The 25777-nt window shown below is 36.4% G+C and overlaps 1 protein-coding gene across 2 annotated transcripts in view; it reads right to left on the bottom strand.

Annotated features, from left to right (window-relative positions):
* PLXDC2 (plexin domain containing 2) overlaps positions 1-25777 on the bottom strand; it is a 405580-nt gene that overhangs the window by 124504 nt on the left and 255299 nt on the right. For both annotated transcript variants that reach the window (XM_065900422.1, XM_065900433.1), the window contains one exon: positions 11892-12014. In XM_065900422.1, the coding sequence (XP_065756494.1) occupies positions 11892-12014 (123 nt within the window). The remainder of the gene's footprint in view (positions 1-11891; positions 12015-25777) is intronic.

Raw genomic sequence — 25777 nt, 5'->3', positions numbered from 1 at the left:
CAATTTACATTCCCACCAACAGTGCAAAAGGGTTCTCTTTTCTCCACACCCTCTCCAGCCATTTATTGTTTGTAGATTTTTTGATGATGGCCATTCTGACTGGTATGAGATGATACCTCATTGTAGTTTTGATTTGCATTTCTCTAATGATTAGTGATGTTGAGCATCTTTTCATGTGTTTGTTGGCCATCTGTATATCTTCTTTGGAGAAATGTCTATTTAGGTCTTCTGCCCATTTTTTGATTGGGTTGTTTTTTTTTTTAATATTGATCTGCATGAGCTGTTTGTATATTTTGGAGATTAATCCTTTGTCTGTTGATTCGTTTGCAATTATTTTCTCCCATTCTGAGAGTTGTCTTTTCATCTTGTTTATGGTTTGCTTTGCTGTGCGGAAGCTTTTAAGTTTCATTAGGTCCCATTTGTTTATTTTTGTTTTTATTTCCTACTCTCCAAGGCAGGTCAAAAAAGATCTTGCTGTGATTTATGTCAAAGAGCATTCTTCCTATGTTTTCTTCTGAGAGTTTTATAGTTTCCAGTCTTACTTTTAGGTCTTTAATCCATTTTGAGTTTATTTTTGTGTATTGTGTTAGGGAGTGTTCTAATTTCATTAACTGACACTGTTTAAGAAAACAAATGAGCAGCTAAGATGTTTGCTTAGCTCTAAGTATTGGATTTTCTAATCTTTTAAAAAGTCTTGTTGCCAAAAAATGATGTACAGAAATGAAACTCACAGAACTAAGAGAGCATAACTTATCTCCCAGGTCAGTAAGTATATGATTAAAAAGAAAAAAAATCAATATTGCATGACAGAGAGCTTTTGGGTTAGTGAAGATGTGGAGATGCTAGGAGAGTAGAGTGCCCAGAGAGGGCATGTATGCTCCATACCCTTTCCCATGTAACTTGCCCTATACGTTTCTTCTGTCTGACTTCCTGAGTTCATTCCTGTACCAGGTGATTGGAGTAGACCAGAACACCGTCATTACTGTGTTTTTGAGTATAACTTAATGCTGAGATCTTTTGACCAAGATGGCAGCATAGGAGGCTCCTGACTTCCCCTCTTCCCATGGATACACTGAATGTACAGCTACACAAGGAGCAATTTCCTTTGAGAGAAATCCAAGATTAGCTGAGTGACTGCTATACATGAGGCAACTGAGAAAATACCCATAATGAAAGTGCACACATCTAGGTGCTTACTGTGATCCTCTGGAGCGCAAAAGAGCCAGTGGGTACTTCCCCTACCTGGTTCCTTTGGCTCAGTCCAAGGATAAAACCAAGTCATCAGCATCTCTCTGGAAGGAGCTTGCACACATGTCTGGCACCCAGCTTTTGTGGCTGCCACCTGAGGACAGGCCCCCAGGTCATCTTGCTCTGAGAGACAATGGGGTTTGCATTCATGAGTCCCACAGGACTGTAGCACACAAAGAAGCAATTGTTAACAGGCACACCTGTGAGCACTTGCATCACTTGCATTGGCTATCCCCTCGAGGCTCAGTAGGGAGGGAGCAGACAAAATACCTGTCTCCCAGTTTATCCCTGGAGAGGATTTGACTGCATACTTTTCCAGTATGCTGCTGCCTGAGGGACTGCCAACAAATCTAGGTGCTGACTGCGATCTTCCCCTTTGGGAAACTGATGGCTCTTGGCACAACCAAAACTACTGGATGCCACTGAGAACAAAGATGGTGCCTTGAACAATCACAAAGGTTTGGAAGACAACCAGGAGCTTGAGCTAAGCTGATTGATGAAGTTCATGTAGTACAGAAAACCACTCTGACAAGACTGAAAGAGGTAGCTATTTATCTGATGTACAAAAACTAACAGTGAGTAAAGAAAAATGAAGAAACAGGGGAATATGTTCCGAACAAAAAACAAGATAAATCTCTAGAAACTGATCTTAATGAAACAGAAGTAAGTGATTTACCCAAATGAGTTCAAAATAACAGTCGTAAGTATGCTCACTGGACTTCCCTGGCAGTCCAGTGGTGAAGATTCTGTGTTTCCATTTCAGGGGCCACAGGTTTGATCCCTGGGTGGGGGACCAAGATCCGGTATGCCACACAGTGCAGCCAAAAAACAACAAAAAAAAGATGCTCACTGAGGTCAGGAGAGCAATGCATGAACAAAGTGAGAATTTCAACGAAGAGACAGAAAATATAAAAAGTACTAAATAGAAATCATAGCACTGAAGAATACAATAACTGACTGGAAGTTTTAATAGAGGGGTTCAACAACAGACTATATCAAGTAAAAGAAAAGATCAATGCACTTGAAAACATATCAGCAGAACTGATCCAATTAGAGGAGCAGAGAGAGAACAAAAAGAATGAAAAAGAGTGAAGATAGCTTAAGGGACATATGGGACACCATCAAGTAGACCAATATTCACATTATAGGGATTTCAGAATGAGAAGAGAGAGAGAAAGGGGCAGAAGGATTATTCAGAGAGGACTTCCCAGGTGGTGCAGTGGTTAAGAATCTGTCTGCCAATGCAGGGGACACGGGTTCGAGCCCTGGTCTGGGAAGATCCCACATGCCTCAGAGCAACTAAGCCCACGCACCACAACTACTGAGGCTGTGTTCTAGAGCCTGCAAACCACAACTACTGAGCCCATGTGCCACAACTACTGAAGCCCACATGCCTAGAGCCTGTGCTCTGCAACAAGAGAAGCCACCTCAGTGAGAAGCCCGCCCACCACAACGAAGAGTAGCCCCGCTCGCCGCAACTAGAGAAAGCTTGCGTGCAGCAATGAAGACCCAACGCAGCCAAAAATAAATTAAAAATAAAATGATTATTCAAAGAACTAATGGCTGAAAACTTCCTTAACCTGGGGAAAAAAAACAGACATCCAGATCCAGAAAGCTCAAAAATACCAAAAAAAGATGAATCATAAGGGATTTACACTGAAACACATTATAATCAAATTAACAGAAGTTAACAACAAGGAAAGAATCTTAAAAGCAAGAAGAGAAAAGCAATTTGTTATTTACAAGGGAAATTTTAAAGACTGTTAGTAGATTTTTCTGCAGAAACCTTGCAGGCAAGAGAGAGTGAGGTGAGGTATTCGAAGTGCTGAAAGAAAAAACCTGCTAACCAAGAGTACTTTATTAAGCAAAGTTGTTCTTCAGAATTAAAGGACAGATAAAGAAATTTCCAGACAAACAAAAGCTGAAAAAGATCTTTACCACTAGACCAGACTTATAAGAAATGTTAAAGGGAGTTCTTCAAGCTAAAATGAAAGAATGCTAGTAAGTAACAAGAATTATATATATAAAAGAAAAACTCACTGGTAATGGTAAATATATAAATTCAGAATACTCATAACAGTGGTGGAAAAATCACTTATAACTCTAGTATAAAGGTTAAAAGACAAACGTTTTAAAAATAACTATAACTACAATAGTTTCTTAGTGGATATGCAATATAAAAAGTTATAAATTGTTATATCAAAAACATAAAATATGGTGGAAGGTGTAAAAATGTAGAGCTTCTGTATGAGTTTGAAGTTAGCTGTTATCAGCTTAAAATTGATTGTATAAGATGTTTTATGTAAGCCTCATAGTAACCACAGATCAAATACTTACACACAGAAGATAAATACAATGAATTGAAGCGTATCACAACAGAAAATCAAATCACAAAGGAGAGTGAGAGAAAGAAAGGAACAAAGGAATTACAAAAGAGCCAGAAAACAGCTACCAAAATGGCAATAGTAAACCATACCTATCAATAGTTACTTTAAATGTAGATGGACTAAATTCTCCAATCAAAAGACACAGACTGGGTTAAGAGTTTAAGAAAAAGACTTAACTATATGCTGCCCACAGACACTCACTTCAGTTTTAAGAACACACGTAGATTAAAAGTAAAGGTATGGAAAAAGATTTTCCATGCAAATGGAAACCAAAAGAAAACAGAGGTAGGTATACTTATGCCAGAAAAGTAGACTTTTAAGCCAAAACTTGTAACAAGAGACAAAAGAAAGATCATTATTCAATAATAAAGAGGTCAATTCATCAAGAGGATATTAACAATTGTAAATGTTTATAAATATTTATGTATCCAATCATAATACCTAAATATATAAAGCAAATATTAACAGATCTAAAGGCAGAAAGAGACAGCAATACAATAAAAATAGGGAACTTCATATCTCACTTTCAACAATGGATAGATCATTCAGACAGAAAATCAATAAGGAAACACTGGACTTAAACTACATATTAGAGCAGGTGAACCTTACAGAAATACATAGAACAGGGAGACACAAGAGGGAAGAGATATGGGAACATATGTATATGTATAACTGATTCACTTTGTTATAAAGCAGAAACTAACACACCATTGTAAAGCAATTATACCCCAATAAAAATGTTTAAAAATAAATAAATAAAACACACTTGAAAAAAAAAAGAAATACATAGAACATTTCATCAAACAGTAGCAGAATGCACATTTTACTGAAGTGCACATAAGACATTCTCCAGGATAGATAATTTTTTTAGGCCACAAGACAAGTCTTAACAATTTTAAGAGGCCTGAATTCATATGAGGCATCTTTTCTGACCAAAATGGTATAAAACTACAAATTAACAGCAGAAGGAAAACTGGAAAATTCACAAATACATGGAGATTAAAAAATATCCTCCTGAACAACCAGTGGGCCAAAGAAGAAATCAAAAGGGAAATCTAAAATATCTTGAGATAAATGAAAATGGAAACAAAACATAAAACTTAAGGGATTCAGCAGAGGCAATTCTAAGAGGAAATTTATAGAGATAAATGCCTACATGAAGAAAAAAGAAAGATCTCAAAAAACAACCTAACCTTACACATCGAGGAACTAAAAAAGAAGAACAAACCAAGCCCAAAGTTAGCAGAAGAAGGAAATATCAAAGATCAGAATGGAAATAAAAGAAATGGAGACTAAAAAGATCCATTAGATAGATATCACTAGAATGATAGAAAAGATCATTGAAACTAAGAGCTTTCTTAAGATAAAAAATTTGACAAAACTTTGGCTAGACTAAGAAAAAAGAGAAAGTATAAATAAAATCAGAAATGAAAGAGGAGACACTACAACTGATAACACAGAAAACAAAGGACCATAAGAAACTATTGTACTATGAACAATCATATGCCAACAAATTGGACAACCTAGGACATATGGATAAATTCCTAGAAACATACCATCAATCAAGATTGAATCACAAAGAAACAGAAAATCTGAACAGACCAATTACTAGTAAGGAGATAGAATCAGTAATTATAAAAGTTCTGACAAAGAAAAATCCAGGACCGGATGGCTTCACTGGGGAACTTTATGAAACAGTTAAAGAAGAATTAATACCAATTCTTATCAAAGTCGTCCAAAATAGAGAAGAGAGAACACTTCCAAACTCATCTTTCAAGGCCAGCATTACCCTGATACCAAAGCCAAATGAGGACACTACAAGAAAAGAAACTTACAGACCAATATAGCCAATGAACACAGATGCAAAAATACTCAACAAAATCTTAGCAAACCATATTCAACAGTACATCAAAAAGATCATATACCATGATCAAGCTGGATTTATTCCTGAGATGCAAGGATGGTTCAACATGCACAAATCAATCAATGTGATATGCCACATTAACAAAATGAAGGATAAAAATCATATGATGATCTCAATAGATGCAGAAAAAGCATCTGACAAAATTCAACATCCTCTCATGATAAAAACTCTTAAATCAGATATAGATAGAATGCATCTCAACAAAATAAAGTCCATATATGACAAGCCCATAGCTAACATCTTACTTAAGGCTAACAAGATACTAAGCAGAAAGCTTCTCCTCTAAGATCAGGAAAAAGACAAGGACACCCACTCTCACCATTTTTATTCAACATAATACTGGAAATCCTAGCCAGAGCAATTAGGCAAGAAAAAGAAATAAAAGGCATACAAACTGGAAAGGAAGAAGTAAAACTGTCACTATTTACAGATGCCTGTAGTGTATACAGAAAACCCTAAAGACTCCAAAAAAACTGTTAGAACTAATAAATGAATTCAGTAAGGTTGCAGGATTCAAAATCAATATACAGAAATGTGTTGTGTTTCTATGTGCTAATAACAGACTATCAGAAAGGGAAATTAAGAAAACAATCCCATTTACAATTGCATCAAGAAAATACCTAGGAATAAATTTAACTAAAGGGGTGAAAGTCCTGTATACTGAAAACTGTAAGACAATGATGAAAGAAACTGAACAAGGCACAAATAAATGGAATGATATTTCATGTTCTTAGATTGGAAGAATTAATATTGTTAAAATTTCGATGCTACCCAAAACAATCTACAGATTCAATGCAATCTCTATCAAAATTCCAATAGCATTTTTCACAGAAATGAAAAAAACCCTAAAATTTGTATGGAACCACAAAAGACTCCAAATAGCCAAGCAATCTTGAGAAAGAAGAACAAAGCTGGAGGCATTATACTTTCTGATTTCAAAGTATATTACAAAGCTATAGTAATCAAAACAGTATGGCTTTGGGATTAAGGAAAAAAGACACATAGATCAATGGAACAGAGTACAGATCCCAGGAATAAATCCATGCTTATACGGTCAATTCATTTTCAATAATGGAGCCAAGAATATACAATGCAGAAGAACTGTTTCTCAACAAACTGGATAACTGTGCTGGGAAAACTGGATAGCCACATGCAAAAGAATATACCATACACAAAAACCAACTCAAAATGGATTAAAGACTTGAATGTTATACCTGAAATGTAAAACTCCTAGAAGAAAACATAGAGGGTAAGCTCCTTGACATAGGTCTTGGTAATCATATTTTTTATTTTGTATTTAACACCAAAAGCAAAAATAAACAAGTTGGACTACATCAAACTAAAAATATTCTGCACAGCAAAAGAAACCATCAACAAAGTGAAAAGGCAGCCTATGGAATAGGAGAAAATATTTGCAAACCATGTATCTAATAAGGGATTCTATCCAAAATAAATAGAGAACTCACACAACTCAATAGCAAGAAAACAAATAACCTAATTAAAATATGGGCAAAGGACCTAAACAGCCATTTTTCCAAATAAGACATATAAATGGCCAAGAGGTTCATGAAAATGTGCTCAGTATCACTAATCATCAGAAAATACAAATCAAAAGCACAATGAGACATCACCTCACACCTGTTAAGATGTCTATTATCAAAAAGACAAGAGGTAACAAATCCTGGAAAGGATGCAGAGAAAACAGAACCCTTATAGTCTGTTGGTGGAAACGTAACTGGAACAGACACTGTGCAAAACAGTATGGAATTTCCTCAAGAAATTAAAAATAGAAAACTACCATATGATCCAGGAATCCCACTACTGGGTGTATACCAAAGGAAACAAAATGACTTCCTTAGAGAGATATCTATACTTTCTTGTTCATTGAAGCATTACTTAAAGCAGCCAAAGTATGAAAACAACTTAAGTGTTCATTTATGGATGAATGGATAAAGAATATGTGGTATATATACACAATGGAATATTATTCAGCCCCCAAAAGAATGAAATCCTGCCTTTGTGACAACATGGATGTATCTGGAGGGCATTAAGCGAAGTGAAATAAGCCAAATAGAGAAAGAAAAACTGCATGGTATCACATTACATGTGAAATCTAAAAACAAAACAAAACAAAGACAGTCGACCTCAAAGAAACAGATTTTAGAATGTCGGCTGCCAGGGACTAGGGTCTGGGGGAAATAGAGGGATGCTGACAAAAGGATACCAACTTTCATTTATACAATGAATAAGGTCTGAGGATCTAATGTATAACACGGTGACTACAGTTTCTAACACTGTACAATATAATTGAAATTTACTGAGAATAAAACTTAAATGTTCCCACCCGAAAAGAAAAAAGGTACATATGTGAGGTGATGAAAATATTAATTAACTTGATGGTGGAAATTCTTTCACAATGTATATATATATATATATATATATATCAAATTATCACACTGTACCCTTTAAATATAGAAATCTATTTATTTCCTTGAGGTAAAACTTTAGAAGTAAAAAACATTTTTTTTTTTAACTTTTACCTTGGTACTTTTAGTTATAAGCAGCACCCAAGACATACCCCTGTTGTAAGTGAAAACCCAGGTCTCTTCCTTCCATGGGCATCTCTGTATCTATACAACCATTTTTCTAAAAACTGGAAAAGGCAAGAGGACAATAATAGCCAGGAAACTTCCCATAATCGTAGAAGTAAAAGGGTTTTCTGATCATGAAATTCCTCCTAACAACCACTTCTTTTCTTTCACATGTGTTCACAACTCTCAAGCTCTAGTCTCCTTCTTACTCACTAATTTCTAATAGACACTTTGACGGTGCAGAGGAAACACTGAAATGGAGGGCAGATGAGCTAGACTTGTGTGCTGCCTCTAATACTTTGTGTGTGACCTTGGACACAACCTGCTTGAACCTGTTTCTTCTACAACGTGGGAGGAATAATTCTTGCCTTCTAGGGATTTCTGCAATCAATCAAAAAATATATAGTTTCCTCAAATTCTTTGTGCACAAGAGAGGTCTACCTAAATTGAGCAATTAAATGTTTTTCATGCAAATTCTGGTGACGATATTTTCAATACATTGTTAGTAGCAGACTTTTAAAAATAACACTAATTGTGCAAATATGTTTTATATTATGTAGTAGCACAGCTCCCCCAGAATTTAATTTAAATGGTTCTACTAGTAAGATTAGTTGAGTGTAAATGTTATCATTAAATTTTAAAATTAATTACATGTCTCTATCTTGTTTTATTGAATAATCAATATATCAAATTTTACCTTTTATTACAAGTTGCTGAATCTAAAACTTTATGGTCTGCAGGTTAGTGAGAGTGGCTTTTAGAGATACGATCTTGTATTTCTCTAAGCAGCGCCTTACTCACATATTGCTTCCTAGGTAGTACCTAATACAGGAAGCAATTAGGTAAGTGAACCAAAAAGACACTTTCTTTGGTCATCAGCTAGGATGTAGGAGAATAATCTGCCAAGAGCAAACCTTGGAATTCACCAAAGAGCTGGGTTAGTGTGGTGCATCTCTTGGCTTATGACTGACAATCCCACAGTTTTTCTGATGATGGGCACAAAATCTAATGGTAAAGTTCTTCCTGGCAGATCTGAAGTTGTAATTTAAGCTCATATAACAGACCACATGAGCTGCTGTACCATCCTATGTGCTTAATGGAACTGAGCAGTTGCAACTTAGTATCCCTAAGGTGATCAAACTGTCTCATCAGTAATGGATGCCAATTTCTTAATCTCCAAAATAAAAACAGGCAGGTAGGTTGGTCTAGGGGCATTTAAGGTCACTACTAACTCCCAATTTTCTGATTCTGTGCTTGATTAGGCTTCTGATCACTGCAAGACTTACGCTTTCTATTTGCTGTTTATGAGCCACCAAATTATTTTTCTATTAAAAGGTTTAGTTTTACAACTTCTCGAGTTTTTGTGCATTAATATTCTGTGACTTCTAGGCTGGCTATAATATTTGGAAGCATCGTCTGATTTTTAAAATCTAGTGCTTTAATGCTTACAGAAATATTATCTTAGAAGAAATGTTCTAAACTGCTGTCTCCTCTAGAGAAGTTTTTGCTTTCCTAAAATGTTGAGCTTCCCATCCTTAAGCATTCCTTCAATGATCCTAACCAATCAAAGTTGGAAATATTTCAGTAAGTTGCTATGGTATAAAAGGACTTTGTGAAGATCCTTACAATACTGAAAAGTGCTTCAATCATTTAATAAAACACAGGCAGTTACTAGCTTTTATTATTATATTGTAAGAATGCAATATTCCCATTGGTTATCACACAGAAGATATTTCAATAAAGTAAAATACAGTAATTCTTGAGTATTTGTACTGTCACAACTCTCAGAATTAAAAATCATCTTACATACCTAATTTTTTTCATGTATTCATTCATTGAATAATTATTAAGGACCGACTGTGTATTGAGTTCTTGTGCTAGGTATTGAAGAGAAAATAATTTCTTATAAATAGTCACAGTCCTAGTTTTTAAAGAATTTAGAATCCGGTTGAAGTGGCATACATTAATTTTTAAAAATCATTTAAATAAAAGTAAAATTTAAATATTGAGCTACCTAGGTACATGGGTGTGTGAGAGAGCATATGGGGAAAGAGACTTAATATGCTTTACGATTTTTTTTTTTTTTTTTTTTTTTTTTTGCGGTACGCGGGCCTCTCACTGTTGTGTGGCCTCTCCCGTTGCGGAGCACAGGCTCCGGATGCACAGGCTCAGCGGCCATGGCTCACAGGCCCAGCTGCTCCGTGGCATGTGGGATCCTCCTGGATCGGGGCACGAACCTGTGTCCCCTGCATTGGCAGGCGGACTGTCAACCACTGCGCCACCAGGGAAGCCCCTGCTTTATGATTTTGATGCTAACAGTCTAAAAACTTGGTCATCAGAAGCTTGTGCCCATGAGTAAATGTTCCCAACATCACCTAGTAAGTGACAAAGCTTGGAAAATACTCAACTTTCTTATTTACTTAGGGTAGATTCATTCTGTCTAGTAGGTCATGGGATAAGCTTCAGATAAGTTGCTCACTGTAGCTCTGTCTAAAGTATACTTAAAATCTACTTGTACATCTTTGGGCCTTAGTACCTCAGTTTTTTTAAGTGGGAGGACAGAGTATAACAGTTCTTAAAATAATAGAAGGAAATAATTATTATGGCTAACATTTAGTATTACTTCATATTGTAAGTGTAAGGATCACACTTTGGTGTTATTCAAATTGTTTGAAATGCATTTCTCAAAGTGTACATCTAAGTATGTTTAGTTTTCTTCCTCTTTTGCTATTTTGACCTGTAAAGTGGCTTTATCACACTGGTCAGATCTCTTTCAGCAAAATGATGTCATTTTCTGAAAGCCATGGTCACGAGTAAGTCTATGCTACCCCATAGTAATTTTCTTCCTTGCTTATTAAGGCAAGACAAGAGAAGAAATAACTCTGTTCAGACCACATGCTTTCATTATTTTAAAAGATAAAATTGTCATTTGGGCAAATAAATACTATTTTTGTATTATAAAGAGAACAGAAATTTCTAACTTTAAGTTTCCAAAACAACTCTTCTTTTCCTATAATTTCGTTTTCTACTAAAGTTACAGCTTTCAATAAGATGTAGACATGAAAATTCATTTATGTCTTTAGGACGTTACATTTCTTACTTAGATTTGAATGGTACTTAGTGACATATTCTAGGTCTTTTCTGACTATTTTATATGCCCCGCAAAGAAATAGTAGGGATAGATTGTTGTCAGTTACTCTATTTCATATTTCAAAGTCAGGAAAACCTTTTTCTTAAGTGATTTTAATTACCCACAATCCTAGATTTTTAAAAGGTGTGTTCATCTTATTGTACATATTATTCAAAAGTTTTGGAAATTTAATATCAATATATTATGCCACTTGCCTCTATCTGAAGATCAAAACTAACAAATTATCCTTTGTTTTTTTTAATAGGAGGGACGTATTGCAACTAGCATAAAATAAATGTATTTGCTTTGTTCGAGGCGTCGTTTACAGCAACTCATATATTATAGTGCCCAATACATGTTAATAAACATTTGTTGAATGAACAAATGAATGAATGAATAAACGAGTGACATTTAACCACATACTTTACTCCACATATTAACAGTATTAACAGCTGCAGTGTAACATTTGTCATCTCGGGGCATTTGTATCAAGCAGTTTAAAATTCCAGTCTACCCCCAAAAAACCCAAGGTTACTAAAATATTAATATGAATCTTATGATTAATGTTTATAAGTATACATTTAGTAAAAAAGAGGCTAACCAATACATACCATTATCAAAATATCTGACCGTTGAATTTCTGGATACACTGGGATCAAAATTTGCCATTAAAGGTGCTATGTACTGTGTGGCTGTTAGCATTCGATGTACAACTTCTCCAGTGTATATGAAACCTATAATTAGAAAAATAATAAATATGTTAAGAAAAAGTCCAGAAAATTTTAATTAAAGTATCCCAACTCACCTTCAGTCACATTTCAAAAATTAAAAAAAAAGAAACATAATTAATGTCTTAATGTCTGATCAGCAATAGTTGAGTCTGGATTAGCTGACAAATTCCCATATGATTTGGTAGCACCTTGCAGACTGGTAAATCAGAAATCTATAGTATGTACAACTTTAATTGCAGGAAAGTGACTATTACCTGGAAGAGATTATTAGGCTGAAGAGGCTAGTATAGTACTATAAGTAATTCAAACATTAAATTTGCATTTAGTAATCCCTTGTTATCTTAAACGCTAGTCAAACAGGCAAGTCCAGCTTACAAATGAATGTATTTTCATGATGTTGAATTGCCTTTCTTAATCTCAGTTTAGGACATTTTAGAAATCACACATGTGTATCTTTAATACTAAAATGTTTTGGACCATCTTTTCAAAGTTGAAAGGAGGCTAAACACTCATGGAAAAACTGCATCTTTCTCAGATTGCTCAAGTAGCACTGTGTCAAGGAGGTAGACTATATGTTTTCAGATAAGATGGTAAAACATTGACCATGCACAAATGCCTCTCTGTTTAGAGGGTTATCAATGCCAGCCTATTCTAGCTGTTCACCAGAGGGAATTTACTATGGAGAACTTCAGTCTTGAATTAACTTTCAGTACCTCCCATGTTACAACCCTACCCACTTTCAATTATCCACACTGGGTTTATTTACTTTGTGGATTATCCATGACAAATTGTTAATCCTATACTGGCTTCTTGCCTCCAAGGTCTTTAGCTGCCTAAAAGGAGAGTCAGCTCAGAGAATACCAACGAATTTTTCATATTAATCTAGGAAGTGCACAATTAAGAACATAAAAAATGCACACATACACATATACATTATTACAAAATAAAATCCAAAGCAAGTTATTTGTGACAATGCAATTGTAATGTTTAGGCAATCGTAAGTTAACTACATATTTGGGGTTACTATAGATCATTTTTCTATTTCCATTAGTATTAATTTAAAAAGTGGGACTTTTTTTAAAACCACAAAATTATGTAGAATTTAAACTTCTAAAAGTGTAAAACTTTTATCTCACTTCATGGTCTGAATAAAGCTTTCATTGGCATATCATGGCCTTTATTGTTTTAAATTCTCAACTGTAATTTCTAGATAAGTTATTGGAGAATTAAATCTGTAGTCATTTACTTTGAAATCAATTTCTGTCTTTCCAGCTTTCCTCTGACTTCCTGTTTTTTTTGCAGTACGCGGGCCTCTCACTGTTGTGGCCTCTTCCGTTGTGGAGCATAGGCTCTGGACGCGCAGGCTCAGTGGCCTAGCCGCTCCGCGGCATGTGGGATCTTCCCGGACCGGGGCACGAACCCGTGTCCCCTGCATGGGCAGGCGGACTCTCAACCACTGCGCCACCAGGGAGGCCCCTTTGACTTTCTTTTTTATTTTTCATCAAAGGCATAATTGAATCATAGCTATTCACCTTTAAAAATGATGCTTAAACTGGTAAAATCTTTAGCATGTTTTAATCATCCATTACTCTTTGTTTCTCATTTGCCAAAAAATATCTTTCAAAATAAATTCCCTATGTCTTGAGCAGAACTTTGTACATTTGCCTTTTCGCGTAGCTCAAGTGTACTAAAAGATATGATAGGGTGGAAGAGTCATTGCTTTTATTTGATTTCCCTGTAATTTTCAAAGCAACGCTCTCAACGTTCAAAGTCCAACATCACATCCTTAAAATTATAAAGATGAAGAGTGACTATTTTTCAGGGTCTATGATTTACTTCTTTTCTCCTATCCTCATCCGCATGCTTTTATATTCACCATTAATTTCACCATTAAAACGAATACAAAAATTCTATAAATATGATCTTTTACAGAAAAAAGTGAATTATACTCTGAAAGTGTTCTTTCAGGGACAGTAGCTCTGGATAGTTTATTCCCTTACTTTAAATTCGCCATGTATTAATAAGAGAAACTGATTTATTTAAAGAATAAAGAGGGCAGCAGTTCAAGGCAGTAAGATAATTTTAAATCAATACAAAATTCATTCACCGAAACAACTCTGGAAGAAATGCGGCAGCAATTCCTAGAAAAACAGAACTGAAAAATGTGGAGCCATTAATGATTTCAGATACTTAATTATTACTATTAGTTTTTAAAATAAATAAGGTTTATATTTATAGATTTGGCAAAACATTATTTTCCATTCTATTGTATGTAACTCAGTCTTTCAGATCGTGAGAATCATTACCTGCCGCTTCCTCTCATCAGGAAGAAGTTTTCTAGAACTACAAGTTCCCAAAGTTTAAAGGTGAAGTCTCAAATTATTCCCAAAGATCTAAGTAAAATGATGGAAGAATTTGCTAACGTGTAGAAGTTATAATTACAACTCTTGATTCTTCTATTATTATAACATTAATATAAATTATAAGTACTAGTCCTATGAGTATTATAGCTGCTACAACCACTACTAACAAGAAAGTCTGCCACTATTATTAGTCTGCTGCCACTATTACGACTACCACCACCAAGACTAATGTGAAAAACAATCCAAGGACACAGAAACTCCACTACTCCACAAAATGAGTTTAGTTTTGCTAATTCAGAGAATACTTCTTGTTTACTTAGGAACTGAAACCCAATTCCTTCATTATCTTAGGTTAGCTCGTAGTGACTATGAAGTACAATGCTTGCTTGTAGCGATGGGCTCTACTGAGTTACCCTTACATTCCTGGGTTTTAAAAATATCATTTCAGCAGTGATTAATAACTGAGTGGAGAGAAACCTTACAGGCCTGCTGAGAGCAGGGAGGGAAGTGTAATCAGGTGTTGAATAAGAACCAGCTATGCAAAGTAAAGAGTCCTTTAATGGAATAAATCTTTTCCAAATCTTCAAAGGAATTCATAGCTACCAATACCCCGTTTAGACATTTGTCTCTTTTCTTTAGTTGTCTTGGGCATGTCCAGTTGTACAGAAAAAATATTTCATTTTTCAATTTAGGCAACATATATTTACTGTTTTTTTCAAACTTGGTTGTAGCCATTTGAAGAGCTAATCACAAAATGTCTTTTACTCACTATGTGCTTCTAATTTAAATAGCACTCATCTACCTAGTCATAAGATGTGTAGAAAAGTGGTTATTACTCAGGTAATTTGGAACCCAGAAAGATACCTCCACTTAAAAGATCCAAATTAGAGAAGCAAATGTATTTTGTTTTTTGAATTTCAAGTGATAGCTACACACTGCATTTCTCTTGCCTTCATGAGTAAACCTAAAGTCAAGTTCTGAACTCAGATGAAATTGACGGCTTTGCTCCTGCAACTGAAGGATCTCCTTGGGCTGTTTCTGTAGATGGTCTCTAGTCACTTGAATAAACCAGTTTTAAATCTGTAAACCTCATCAAGTCATTTGAGGATTCTATCATTGTAAGTCCTGGCGTGAATAACCCTTGCCCAATCATTATATATTTATTAACCACAATTATCTATTTACTAACTACAAATATTATTGTGATCATTGTGAAATTAACCAATATCTATATACCACTTTACCAATTACATTATTTTCATATAGTTTCTTCACTGTATCCTTAAAATAACTTTGAAAGGAATTATTATTATTTCTATTTATTAAGTGAGGCATGTAATGAGGCTGGGTAATTTGCTTAAAGCCACATGGCTAGAATTGGTCTTCTGATTCCAAATTTTATGACCTCGTCACAACATACTTTAGAATTCATTATGTGTCCAGCACTATATACTCTCCCTCACTGGATTTCATACTTAAACAAGCAGTTTGAGGAGGAAAAGATCTGCCCTCTCTGTGAAAGCTCCACTACCTCTACCTTGGAGCAGAGCGGCAGTCACCTTAAATCCTGCTACTTTTATTGTACTGCTTTTACTAACTGCAAATTGTACAAATAGAGTTAAAATAGATTCCTCCATCAAAAGCCACCAAGTGACTCTCAAGTTGGTAGGTGAATGACATATGATTAGGGAATATATTTGACGGTGAAATCCAATTATTTCCTAGCTGTGTGACGTAAGTTCCTGACCTCTCTGTGGCTCAGTTCCCTAATCTGTTAAATGGAGGAGTAATATCTACATCATTGGGTTGTTATGATGGCTGAATGAGTCAATACGTTAAAAACACTCAAAGATAATGTTTAAAACAAAAAATTTGCAGGAAAAAAATCAATTAAATTCTATTTTTCACCCCTTGAAGCCTTTTCTGCCTAATGCCTAATAGTTGATTAGACCTGCGCTAGGATGTTTATATAACGTCAAAATTGTGCTTCAGACTCAAATGATATGATACGTGTTTTGTGGCATTGTTCCAATTTGGGTTAAGGTGTACCATTGAACCTAACTACAAGACAACAGGTAATAAAACAGCCTTGATGTCCAACGTTCTACACTTATGTAGATACATGTTTCCTTACATTCTGATGGAATAGCACCTTGTAAAAATACCAACCTCCTATTGGTTGCAAATGGTTGTTTCATTTAATTGAAAGTGTCACAGTTATGAAGGAAGCACGAAAAGGCTATAATTTCCTGTGAAACATTCTGTGAAACTTTAATGTGTAAAGAGCTACATAAAATATTCTACTTCATCATCTTTCAGTTGATATTTTTGACCCCAGAGGAAAGGTTGGATCTGATGGGTAAGCCTGTAGGGCAGTGAACACTTATATTTAAATGTTGCCTTTAGAGTACAAATGACAATGGTGTATGCAACTGTTGCCACCTTTATGACATGTGTACCATGACCCCTACACATTAATCAAATAGATCTGAAATTTATGGTCTTTTATCCACGAAGATTTGGAGAACAGATTCCTCACACTGATGCTTCCGTAACCTTATATATGACCTGTCCCATCTCTATGCATGAAGAACTGAGTTGTTTAACTGGGTGTTGTTTGTGGTTATTGTTTTATCAGTTGCTCTGTGTTTGTGGTGGACAACTTGCTTGAAGCAAACAAATGCAGTTTGAGCATAATTCAACTTACATTTTGCACAAATGCCATTTTACGAATCACAGTACATTATCACGTGCTATAAACTAGCCCCTTTCAGACAAATACTTGTTTGTAGTTCAGTTAGCCTTTTAAACAAAACCACATGTGGCAGCAACTGCTAACCTGAAAATTAAAAGTTGTGGCAAGTTATCTGGTAGCTAACTGCCTGCCAGCTGCAACTGTACAATGAATGACGGGTTTCATGTAACAGGCTTCCTCTGGACAAAACTGTTGCTAGTAGACCACATAGTTCACTGTGAGGATGTTGGTGTGTACATGCAACTTAGACAGTTAAAGAAAAAAAACAGAAGCATTTCTGAAGTTCATGTGAACTTGCTAACCACGGGCTCCTAGGAAGCAACTTATACTCTTGTCAATCACCAAATACCTTTCCTTTACAATTCCAACCAGGTGTCAGTCATATTTTATACATTGAAAACTTATATATGTCAAAATATATCACATCTCATAGACTCCTTTATCCTATTGGCTTAAGGCCACAATGGGGACTACAAATCACAACAGTCACCCTCTGGGGGAAAAAAGCAACCAGTGACAACTTGGTTATTGGCTGCAAATTATGGTCATGAAATTACCAATATCAAATTTATGTTGATGATATAAAGTGCCTCTCTCCAACTCCAGAAGGAAAGGACAGGAGCCAGAATTACGTAGGTGAGGAAAGGAAGAGAGACAAAAATCCATAACTTCTTTCATTTTCATTTTTAACTATTAACAAAATCGTTGCCTGTAGTTCTTGCCTTCTCCATCTTATTTCTTATAAGATGCAACTTATTTCTTCTCCATCTTATTCAAATAAATAATGTAACATGTTCTTAACTCATGTTAATTCTTAGTTGTTACGGTCAACAGTTCCCCTCTTCCCTCTGTTCTAAAGGCTTCTGATTATCTGGGATTTCCAGAGAGGGGTCCTTTCACGCTGCAGACAGTGAATGGCACCCCCAGGAGTTGGGTAGTGCATGACCTACATGCTTTTCATGGAGGCGCTGCATTGCTCCTTTTTACCTGAAAATCAAGTCCATCCCCTCTGTCCAGATGGATCCAGGTACTATATTTTGAAAGCCTTACTCTTGCAAGGGGGAGAAGGGGAGGGTTGCTTTGAATGACTTACGGCCCTAGACTGAGGATTCAGGGATTCTGTTGTCAAATGCTGGACTTACATGTAGCAGCCAAATTGTAGTTGGGAGTTAGTCCCTATACCTGAGGTCTGCTTGGTTTGGGGTATGCTGTCCTGTGTTTGCAAAGCCTTTATCTCAAATCCCACCTAGTACCTTGACCCTTGCCCCTTGTGTGCAGCTTTTCTAGAAGACAACCACTTTTATTTCCTGACCTATAAGTATCGGCTCCCCTGGAATTTCTGCCCATTTACCGGAACCTAAATAAACCCTTCGGGAAACCATCTAGAACATCTCCAGGTTATCAGCTGGGCTTCCATCCAGGCTCTATCCTGCTCTAGAGAGAGGAGCTCATGCCTTGCTTGGCTTTCATTCCATCTCCAGGGCTCCCCACTACCATGAGGAACAATGAAAACTGTCCCTTCCTTTTCCAAGGACTTAAAAACTCTCATTGAAATCCATTTTTAAATGTCTGGAAAGAGCCCTGGAAGGAAGATGACTAAATGCAATGAGAGGCCACCTTCAGGTAGGCTCTACGTCACCAGACCTCACTGTATTTATTGACTACTCTGTAGTACTGCATGCCCTACTTTATAAATCGGGTAAATTTAAAGTAAACACATAGCGGGAGAAAACCTCATTTAGATTCTTGCCTAGAATTTCAGTCTATCTAGCCTCTAGTTTCCAAAACCAATTTTATTCTATATTTTTTAAAAGATGACTACACTTTTCCACCTTTATTCCTCCAGAAATGTTTTCATTTTCCATTATTGTTTATACATCCTAGGAGAGAGAGAAATCTCATCCCCAAGTTTTAGCAGAATCCATCCGAGTCGTGAGGTGTCTTGAACGGACTGACAGTCCCCTCACTGTCCTGCCCTTTTCAGTGCAAGAGAAATACCATTCATCTAGACCAGAAAGGAGCTACCAGAAAGAAGGGCTTTGTTTCTCAAAGATGGCCATCTGCCTTGCACCACCAGTCCCAAACCGAACGCCTGTTCCTTCCTTTTTTCTCCAGCTTAACTGAAATATCCCAAATGTCTCAATGGGCTTGGGTTTTAACACCTTAGCCATGAGCTTATACGTCCAATCTAGTGTCTTATATACTGTTTCAGATGGATGTATAGATCATATGTAAACAGGTTGTGTGTAAGTATAGTCTGTGTGTGTATATATATGTATATATAATGTGTAATAAACATATTGTGTATGTATATACATATATATACATATATATATATAATATGTAATAAACATATTGTGTATGTATATACATATATATACATATATATATATATAATATGTAATAAACATATTGTGTATGTATATACATATATATACATATATATATATATAATATGTAATAAACATATTGTGTATGTATATACATATATATACATATATATATATATAATATGTAATAAACATATTGTGTATGTATATACATATATATACATATATATATATATAATATGTAATAAACATATTGTGTATGTATATACATACATATACATATATATGCGCATTTCTCTCCATGAAAAGGCAAAGTGTAATGGAAAGGCTCAGATTTGACTTTTTCATGTTTTACAAGCTGCACCATCCGATCTCATGTCATCACTTACTCTCACTGAGTTGCAATTTCTTCTGTAAAATTAGGCTAAAATTAACTGCCTTTTAAACAACATTGCTGTGTGCACTAATTGGTGAAAAAGGACTCTACAAATGTAGCTGCAATTCCACCATTCAGCACATATATATCGAGCATCTGCATTGCTCTGACGTCCTTTTAAAATCAGAGCTCTGTGGCGGCTCCCTCTGCAGTTGCGCTGATTTCTCTCCTCCTGTGCTCTTGATTGCTGCAGTCCTGTGCTCAGGATCAAACTTCTGTGATATTTTCAATCTCCTTGAGACATGTGCCCTTTTTACACTCTCAGAGTTGTGATCCTAACTCTATTTTCTCATATGTTTTAGTAGTTCAGTCCTGTAAGGAGATGAGTGCTCAGTGAGAGGGACAAAATTGCCATAACAGAAGAGCATTGGCCCAATTGTATATTCACATTACACACTTTGTGCTTTGTCCTTTCAATGTGCCCTATAATTTGAACACCCAAAACACTAGATGCTGAAAGAAAAACTCTATTCAAGAAAAGAAAGGAATTTATAACATATTTGGCTTTGTTTTTATATACATATGTGTGTGTATTGTATGTGTACACACCCATATATACACACATATGTATATGCACACATATATTATATGTACATACATATATATAGAGAGAGAGCATCTTAGAGTACATAGATTTTGTAAATCAATACAAAACAGAGTATCTTAAAACCTGAAGCACAATAAAATCCAATCAGCTTACTTCTTTTGAAAGCATTTTAAGCATGATTTTACCCATTTTGCTGATCCCATTGCACAAGCCCATCAATATCTTAGTTAACACCCACTGGATCGAGCTTTTAAAAAATGCATTTATTTTCACAGATATAATGTACTCTTACATAAAATTTATCAACTCTATTTTAGGAAACACTGTAATTACTGAGAGCAGTGAGAGATTAAAAGGAGCCCTAAGACCTTTTCACATCTATAATAATTCCAATATTTCTCTCCCAACTCTTTCCCTCACACAAAATGAAAAAATAAACAACCAAAAGAAATCAGATTCGTTTATTCAGGGTCATCTCTTCTAGTGTTGGCTAGGGGAGAGCTTATTGGGATATATATTCTTCCACCAGAGAGAGTTACTATACAGAACTACTCGTATTCATTCGGGATATGGTCATTGAGGCAAAAAAGAGTAGAATTTGGTTAGAATTACACCATTTATTTCACAAACTAGATCCTAATTCAAATGTTAGAGATTCTACTTCCTATAATCTTACTGTGAAAAAATTTGACGGAATATATTTATTTGGATCAAAATGCCGATAAAGCATTTTCCTTGACCTTGGGAGTCACTGCAAAAACTGCTTAGATTCTAAAATTCTTAAGTACGTATTCAAGCATTCATACACATTCAACTATGGATATTTTGTGATGTTCAACCAATTTCTATTTGTTTTTCTTTTGTTTGTTTTGTTTTGTTATTGTGGTACACGGGCTTCTCACTGCTATGGCCTCTCCGTTGCAGAGCACAGGCTCCAGACGTGCAGGCTCAGTGGCCATGGCTCACGGGCCTAGCCGCTCTGCGGCATGTGGGATCTTCCCGGACCGGGGCATGAACCCGTGTCCTCTGCATTGGCAGGCGGACTCTCAACCACTGCGCCACCAGGGAAGCCCTCTATTTGTTTTTATATGTGACTGTATTTTACCTCTTCTTACTTCATACATACCTCAGACAAATAGAATCTAAGCCATCAATCCCTAGATATCTGAAAATGTTACTTTTCTTGCTACTTTAATGAGATCTTATTTTTCTACTTCCTTCTCAACATTTTACTTCAATTATACTTAACATCTGACTATCCAACCAAAGGAAAGCAGTAGGAAATGTTACTGGCAAAAGTGGCTATTTACTTCTCATTTTACTCGACCTTTGACCAGAGTAATACTTACTGGAAACAGACAGAAATGGGTATATAGCAAAAAAAAGGCAAACAATAGAACCACAACTCTGGGACCACCCAGAGTGAATGAATAATGCTACACCAGGTCTTAGGTTAACTGGTATGAGCAGTAGAAAAGGACCTTCCATGTTTAGTGGCAACATTTTATTGCGTCCCAAGGAAAATGAAAGAGATTCTTGTATTTTTTTTCAACACCTTTACATTCACATCTGCCAAAAAGGCTGGGGGAGCAAAGCTATCATCTTCTTAGGTTGAAAGAGGCACTTCTCAAAGGGGACCACGGGAAGGCATGGAAGCTATTCTGTAATTGAAAACCTGGTTCTCTAACATGTAGCTTTTGTGGAAGAGCAGCAAAATCTCGTATCTCAAATGTGCTTTTGTGTAACTGATTCAGACTGAGCAGAACTGAAGGGATGAATTTTCTTTTATTTCACTTTTATGTCTGCTAAGGCAGAGAATGAAAAGGTTCGCCATGCTGGGAAGAATTCTTTCCCTGGACATCTATCCACAGGTCCTGGTCAGTGTGTGAATGGAGCAGTCAAAGTGGCTGCAGGTGAATCTGGCCTCGATGACATAACCCAGCCATAATAGGGCACCTCGCATATGTGCCCAAAGTTCAACAAAACCAGGGCAAGCCTATAGTCAATCAGACACCAGTTTTAAAGTAATACCTCTTTAAATATATTAAAATTAAAATGAATGATGTTTTAACCTTTCTACAAATTTGGGATATGGGAGGCCTGGGGAGAAATAGGCAAAATTTATTAGAGTTCATTGTTCAGGCTTTAACATTGTCATTGTCAGAAACCCTACTCAGGTACATAATGACCGTCAGAGCTCTCTCCTTCCTATTTAAATCTTCTCTCAGGAAGAATCTGAATTATTATGATGAATTATATTATTATTATTGATGGATTATTATCTACTACAGTGTGAATGGCATATAATCTTTATCCCCTCTCAGGAGTATTTATGTTATTTGAGGAAGATGACCCTCCTTAAGCTAAAAAAATGGTTCTCTCCTGTTGCTACCAACAAAGGGCTGAAATCACTCCAGTAAGCGTCTACTCACTGCTGACCTTTGGTAGTGGGTCAGCACAGGTCCCCAACTAAACCTGTACCATCCTGCAAAAGGTGGAGGCTAAAATCGCATGGACGTGGGTCACCACTCCCTCAGGTGGCCACTGTCGTCCTCTGTAGGCTCTGCAATGCTGGAGGTTTTTCAAGACTTGATACTACAACACAGTCTTACTGTAGGTGTCAGAGTGACATGGAGGCCCCTCTGGTTTATGGCTGCTACCCAGTGACTTTACAAAGAGTATACACAACCCCAATTTCATTAGATATAGCCATTTCAGAGAACCTTATATTTGGGGAGAAAGTGGTTAAAAAAAAATTGCATTGTGGATTTGTTTTATCCCTTGTTAGCTAAGCCTTTAAGGATATTGGGTCAATGCACTCATCTCTGTATACGTGCTGCTTGGCTTGGCAGACTCTCTTGCATATAAGTAATAAATTGGTTTTCAAGAATGAGAATTGTTCAATCTCCGAATGCCCCCACCTGACAAATAAAGCCCTCCATGCTTTGGTCACTGCCTGGCTCTTTGACTTTATCTCCCACCTCTCCTCCACACGCACCCTGGACTTCAGTTACTCACAGCTTTCTGTGGGCGCCACGGGTTTTATGCGCTTTCACATGCTACTTTTTCTGCCTGAAATACGCTTTCCTCCTTCTGTGCCCTGAAAAATCTTATTCATTTTTTAAGCTTCAATTTAAACGTCTCCTCTTGTGTGAAGCCTTCTTTTATCCTCTCCAGCTCCGGAAGATCTGATCACACCCTTCGTGTTCCAGCCCTATGCTCTTCCTACTTCTATTATAGGTCTTATCACACTGAGTTACAAGTGTTTATTTTCATATCCATCCCCTGGCCTCTCTCCTCCTTATCACCTGTTACAGACTCTAGAGGACGGGGGCCATGACTTGTTCATGTTTGTGTCTCAACACAGTATGCAGTCATTCATGTCCGCATCCAGTCTGCAAGCAATGGTTGAGTGCTTGGTGGGTTTGAGGGATTACACTAGGCACTGAGGTTACAGCAGGGAGAGGACATTCTCTGGATTGCGCGGAGAATGGTGTGTGTGTGATGCGGTTGGAGAGCAACAGCCAGGGGTCAGTCTCTGGGAGGCTGTGCCAGCCGTGGCAAAGGTTTGGGGACCTTTTTTTCAAAGGCTACAGGAACACACTGAAAGGGTGAAGTGGAGACTTAACGTGACCGGATCTGCTTTACTGGAAAATCATTCTGATAAACACCACATTCAGGCAAGTGTTTATTTCCAGAGAAAGAGTGAAGAACACATGGAGAAGGGTACAGAGCAAAATTCAACTGTCTATTTTACCCCCTTCAATCTGTATTGAGTACACACATGTTTTCTGTATTATTCATATTTTTTGTACAGCTGAAATATTTCAAAAAAAATTTAAAGTTCATTCAGGCAGAGTATAGACAATGACTAAGGGGGAACCATACTTGAAATAGGGTGAACAGTTCACTATTTCAATAATCCATGGACAGAAGGAATGGGCTTAAACTAAGAGGGAGGTGGAGAGAAGCAGACACATCAGACTTCTTTCAGAAGTAGAATCAATGTCCAGATGGCTTATTGGATATAAGGTGAGAGAGCTGAGGAAGGAAGCAACTGGAAGATGATGGTGCCATTTACTAAGATGAGGAAACTGGTGGAGAAAAAGCTAAATCTGGGCTGAAAGGGTGGTTTCCGAATAAAAGCGTACAAACAGCTTAATCCAATTTCTGTCACTCATATGCAACCTTAGGTATCACAACCAAAGGGGTTATACGGTGGTTTTCCATCACTGAAGCTTCCCTGTTGAGTCAGTTGTCTTGGAATTAAACCCTTGTGCACCGAAGCAGAAAGTTTGGGGATCTGGTATAATCAGATTCCTTGGACGGATAAGTACCATTTCAAGGCCTACAAACGGGAGGGATTACCTGCTAATTTAACCATGAAAGTGGATTTGTGTGTCTGTCTCAGATAAGGTAAGGATGCATGACACACACAGATAAACTGCTCTTCAGGGAACTGAAAAAATCACTTCAAGGGTCACTTACTGCTCTTTGACTTGTCATCTTCTGTGGTCTAAAGGAAACCTTAAGTAGAGCCTAGTATATCTGACAAATGCATTTACTTTCTTGCTGACAACGTATTTGTCTGCAACATTAGTATTTCACAAGTATTATATAAAGAGATATAGCAAATATGTTTCATGATAAAGATTTTCTTTCCAACTTTCATGCAGACCTCTCTTTGGAATAAACTAAGGCAGCATAAAATATTGACATAATGTTAAATAAACGCAAAGCAATAAACTCAGTGCACTTAAAAATCTATAAAACATAACTGTATAAATGTTGTAAATATACTCGAACGGAAGTCTTGTTCTGAGGGTTCCCAACCTCATACAGATAGAGACAGACTAAAAAAAGGAAAATGGTCAGTAAAGATTCCCACTGGATATTTCACCACTGAATCAGAGGGTAATGGAGAAAAAAACATGGAGCTGAAATGCAGGGGAGGAGTTCTTTTCTAGGAAAAAAGTAACAAAGACTATTCAATGAGGAGAAGGAGCTGCTTAAAAGCTAAAGTCAGGTTAGGGTGAGACTGAGTACTAAAAGGGAATTAGAACTTTAAAAAAATTTTCACAAGTGAACAACTTAAGTTTACATCTCTCTGTTGTTCAGTAACTGAAAGACTCAGGGAGAGACTATCAAATAAAATTCAAGTGATAATCAAAATGTTTCAAAGAGTGTTAGAAAGCATTAGAAGGTGTACATTAGGACCTGTGAACTTTCTGGATATCAAATGTTTCTCAGAATATTTGCCCTCTGGGAAAAGTAACTTTGTTATGAGAAAGGGTAACCCTGAGATTGACACTCTGAGATCTCACGCAAAGTTTAC

Source organism: Phocoena phocoena, chromosome 2 (assembly GCF_963924675.1).
Source record: "Phocoena phocoena chromosome 2, mPhoPho1.1, whole genome shotgun sequence".
In the NCBI taxonomy this organism is placed as follows: Eukaryota; Metazoa; Chordata; class Mammalia; order Artiodactyla; family Phocoenidae; genus Phocoena; species Phocoena phocoena.
The sequence above is the reverse complement of the archived record's forward strand: the minus strand, read 5'-3'. Positions and strand labels throughout refer to the sequence as shown.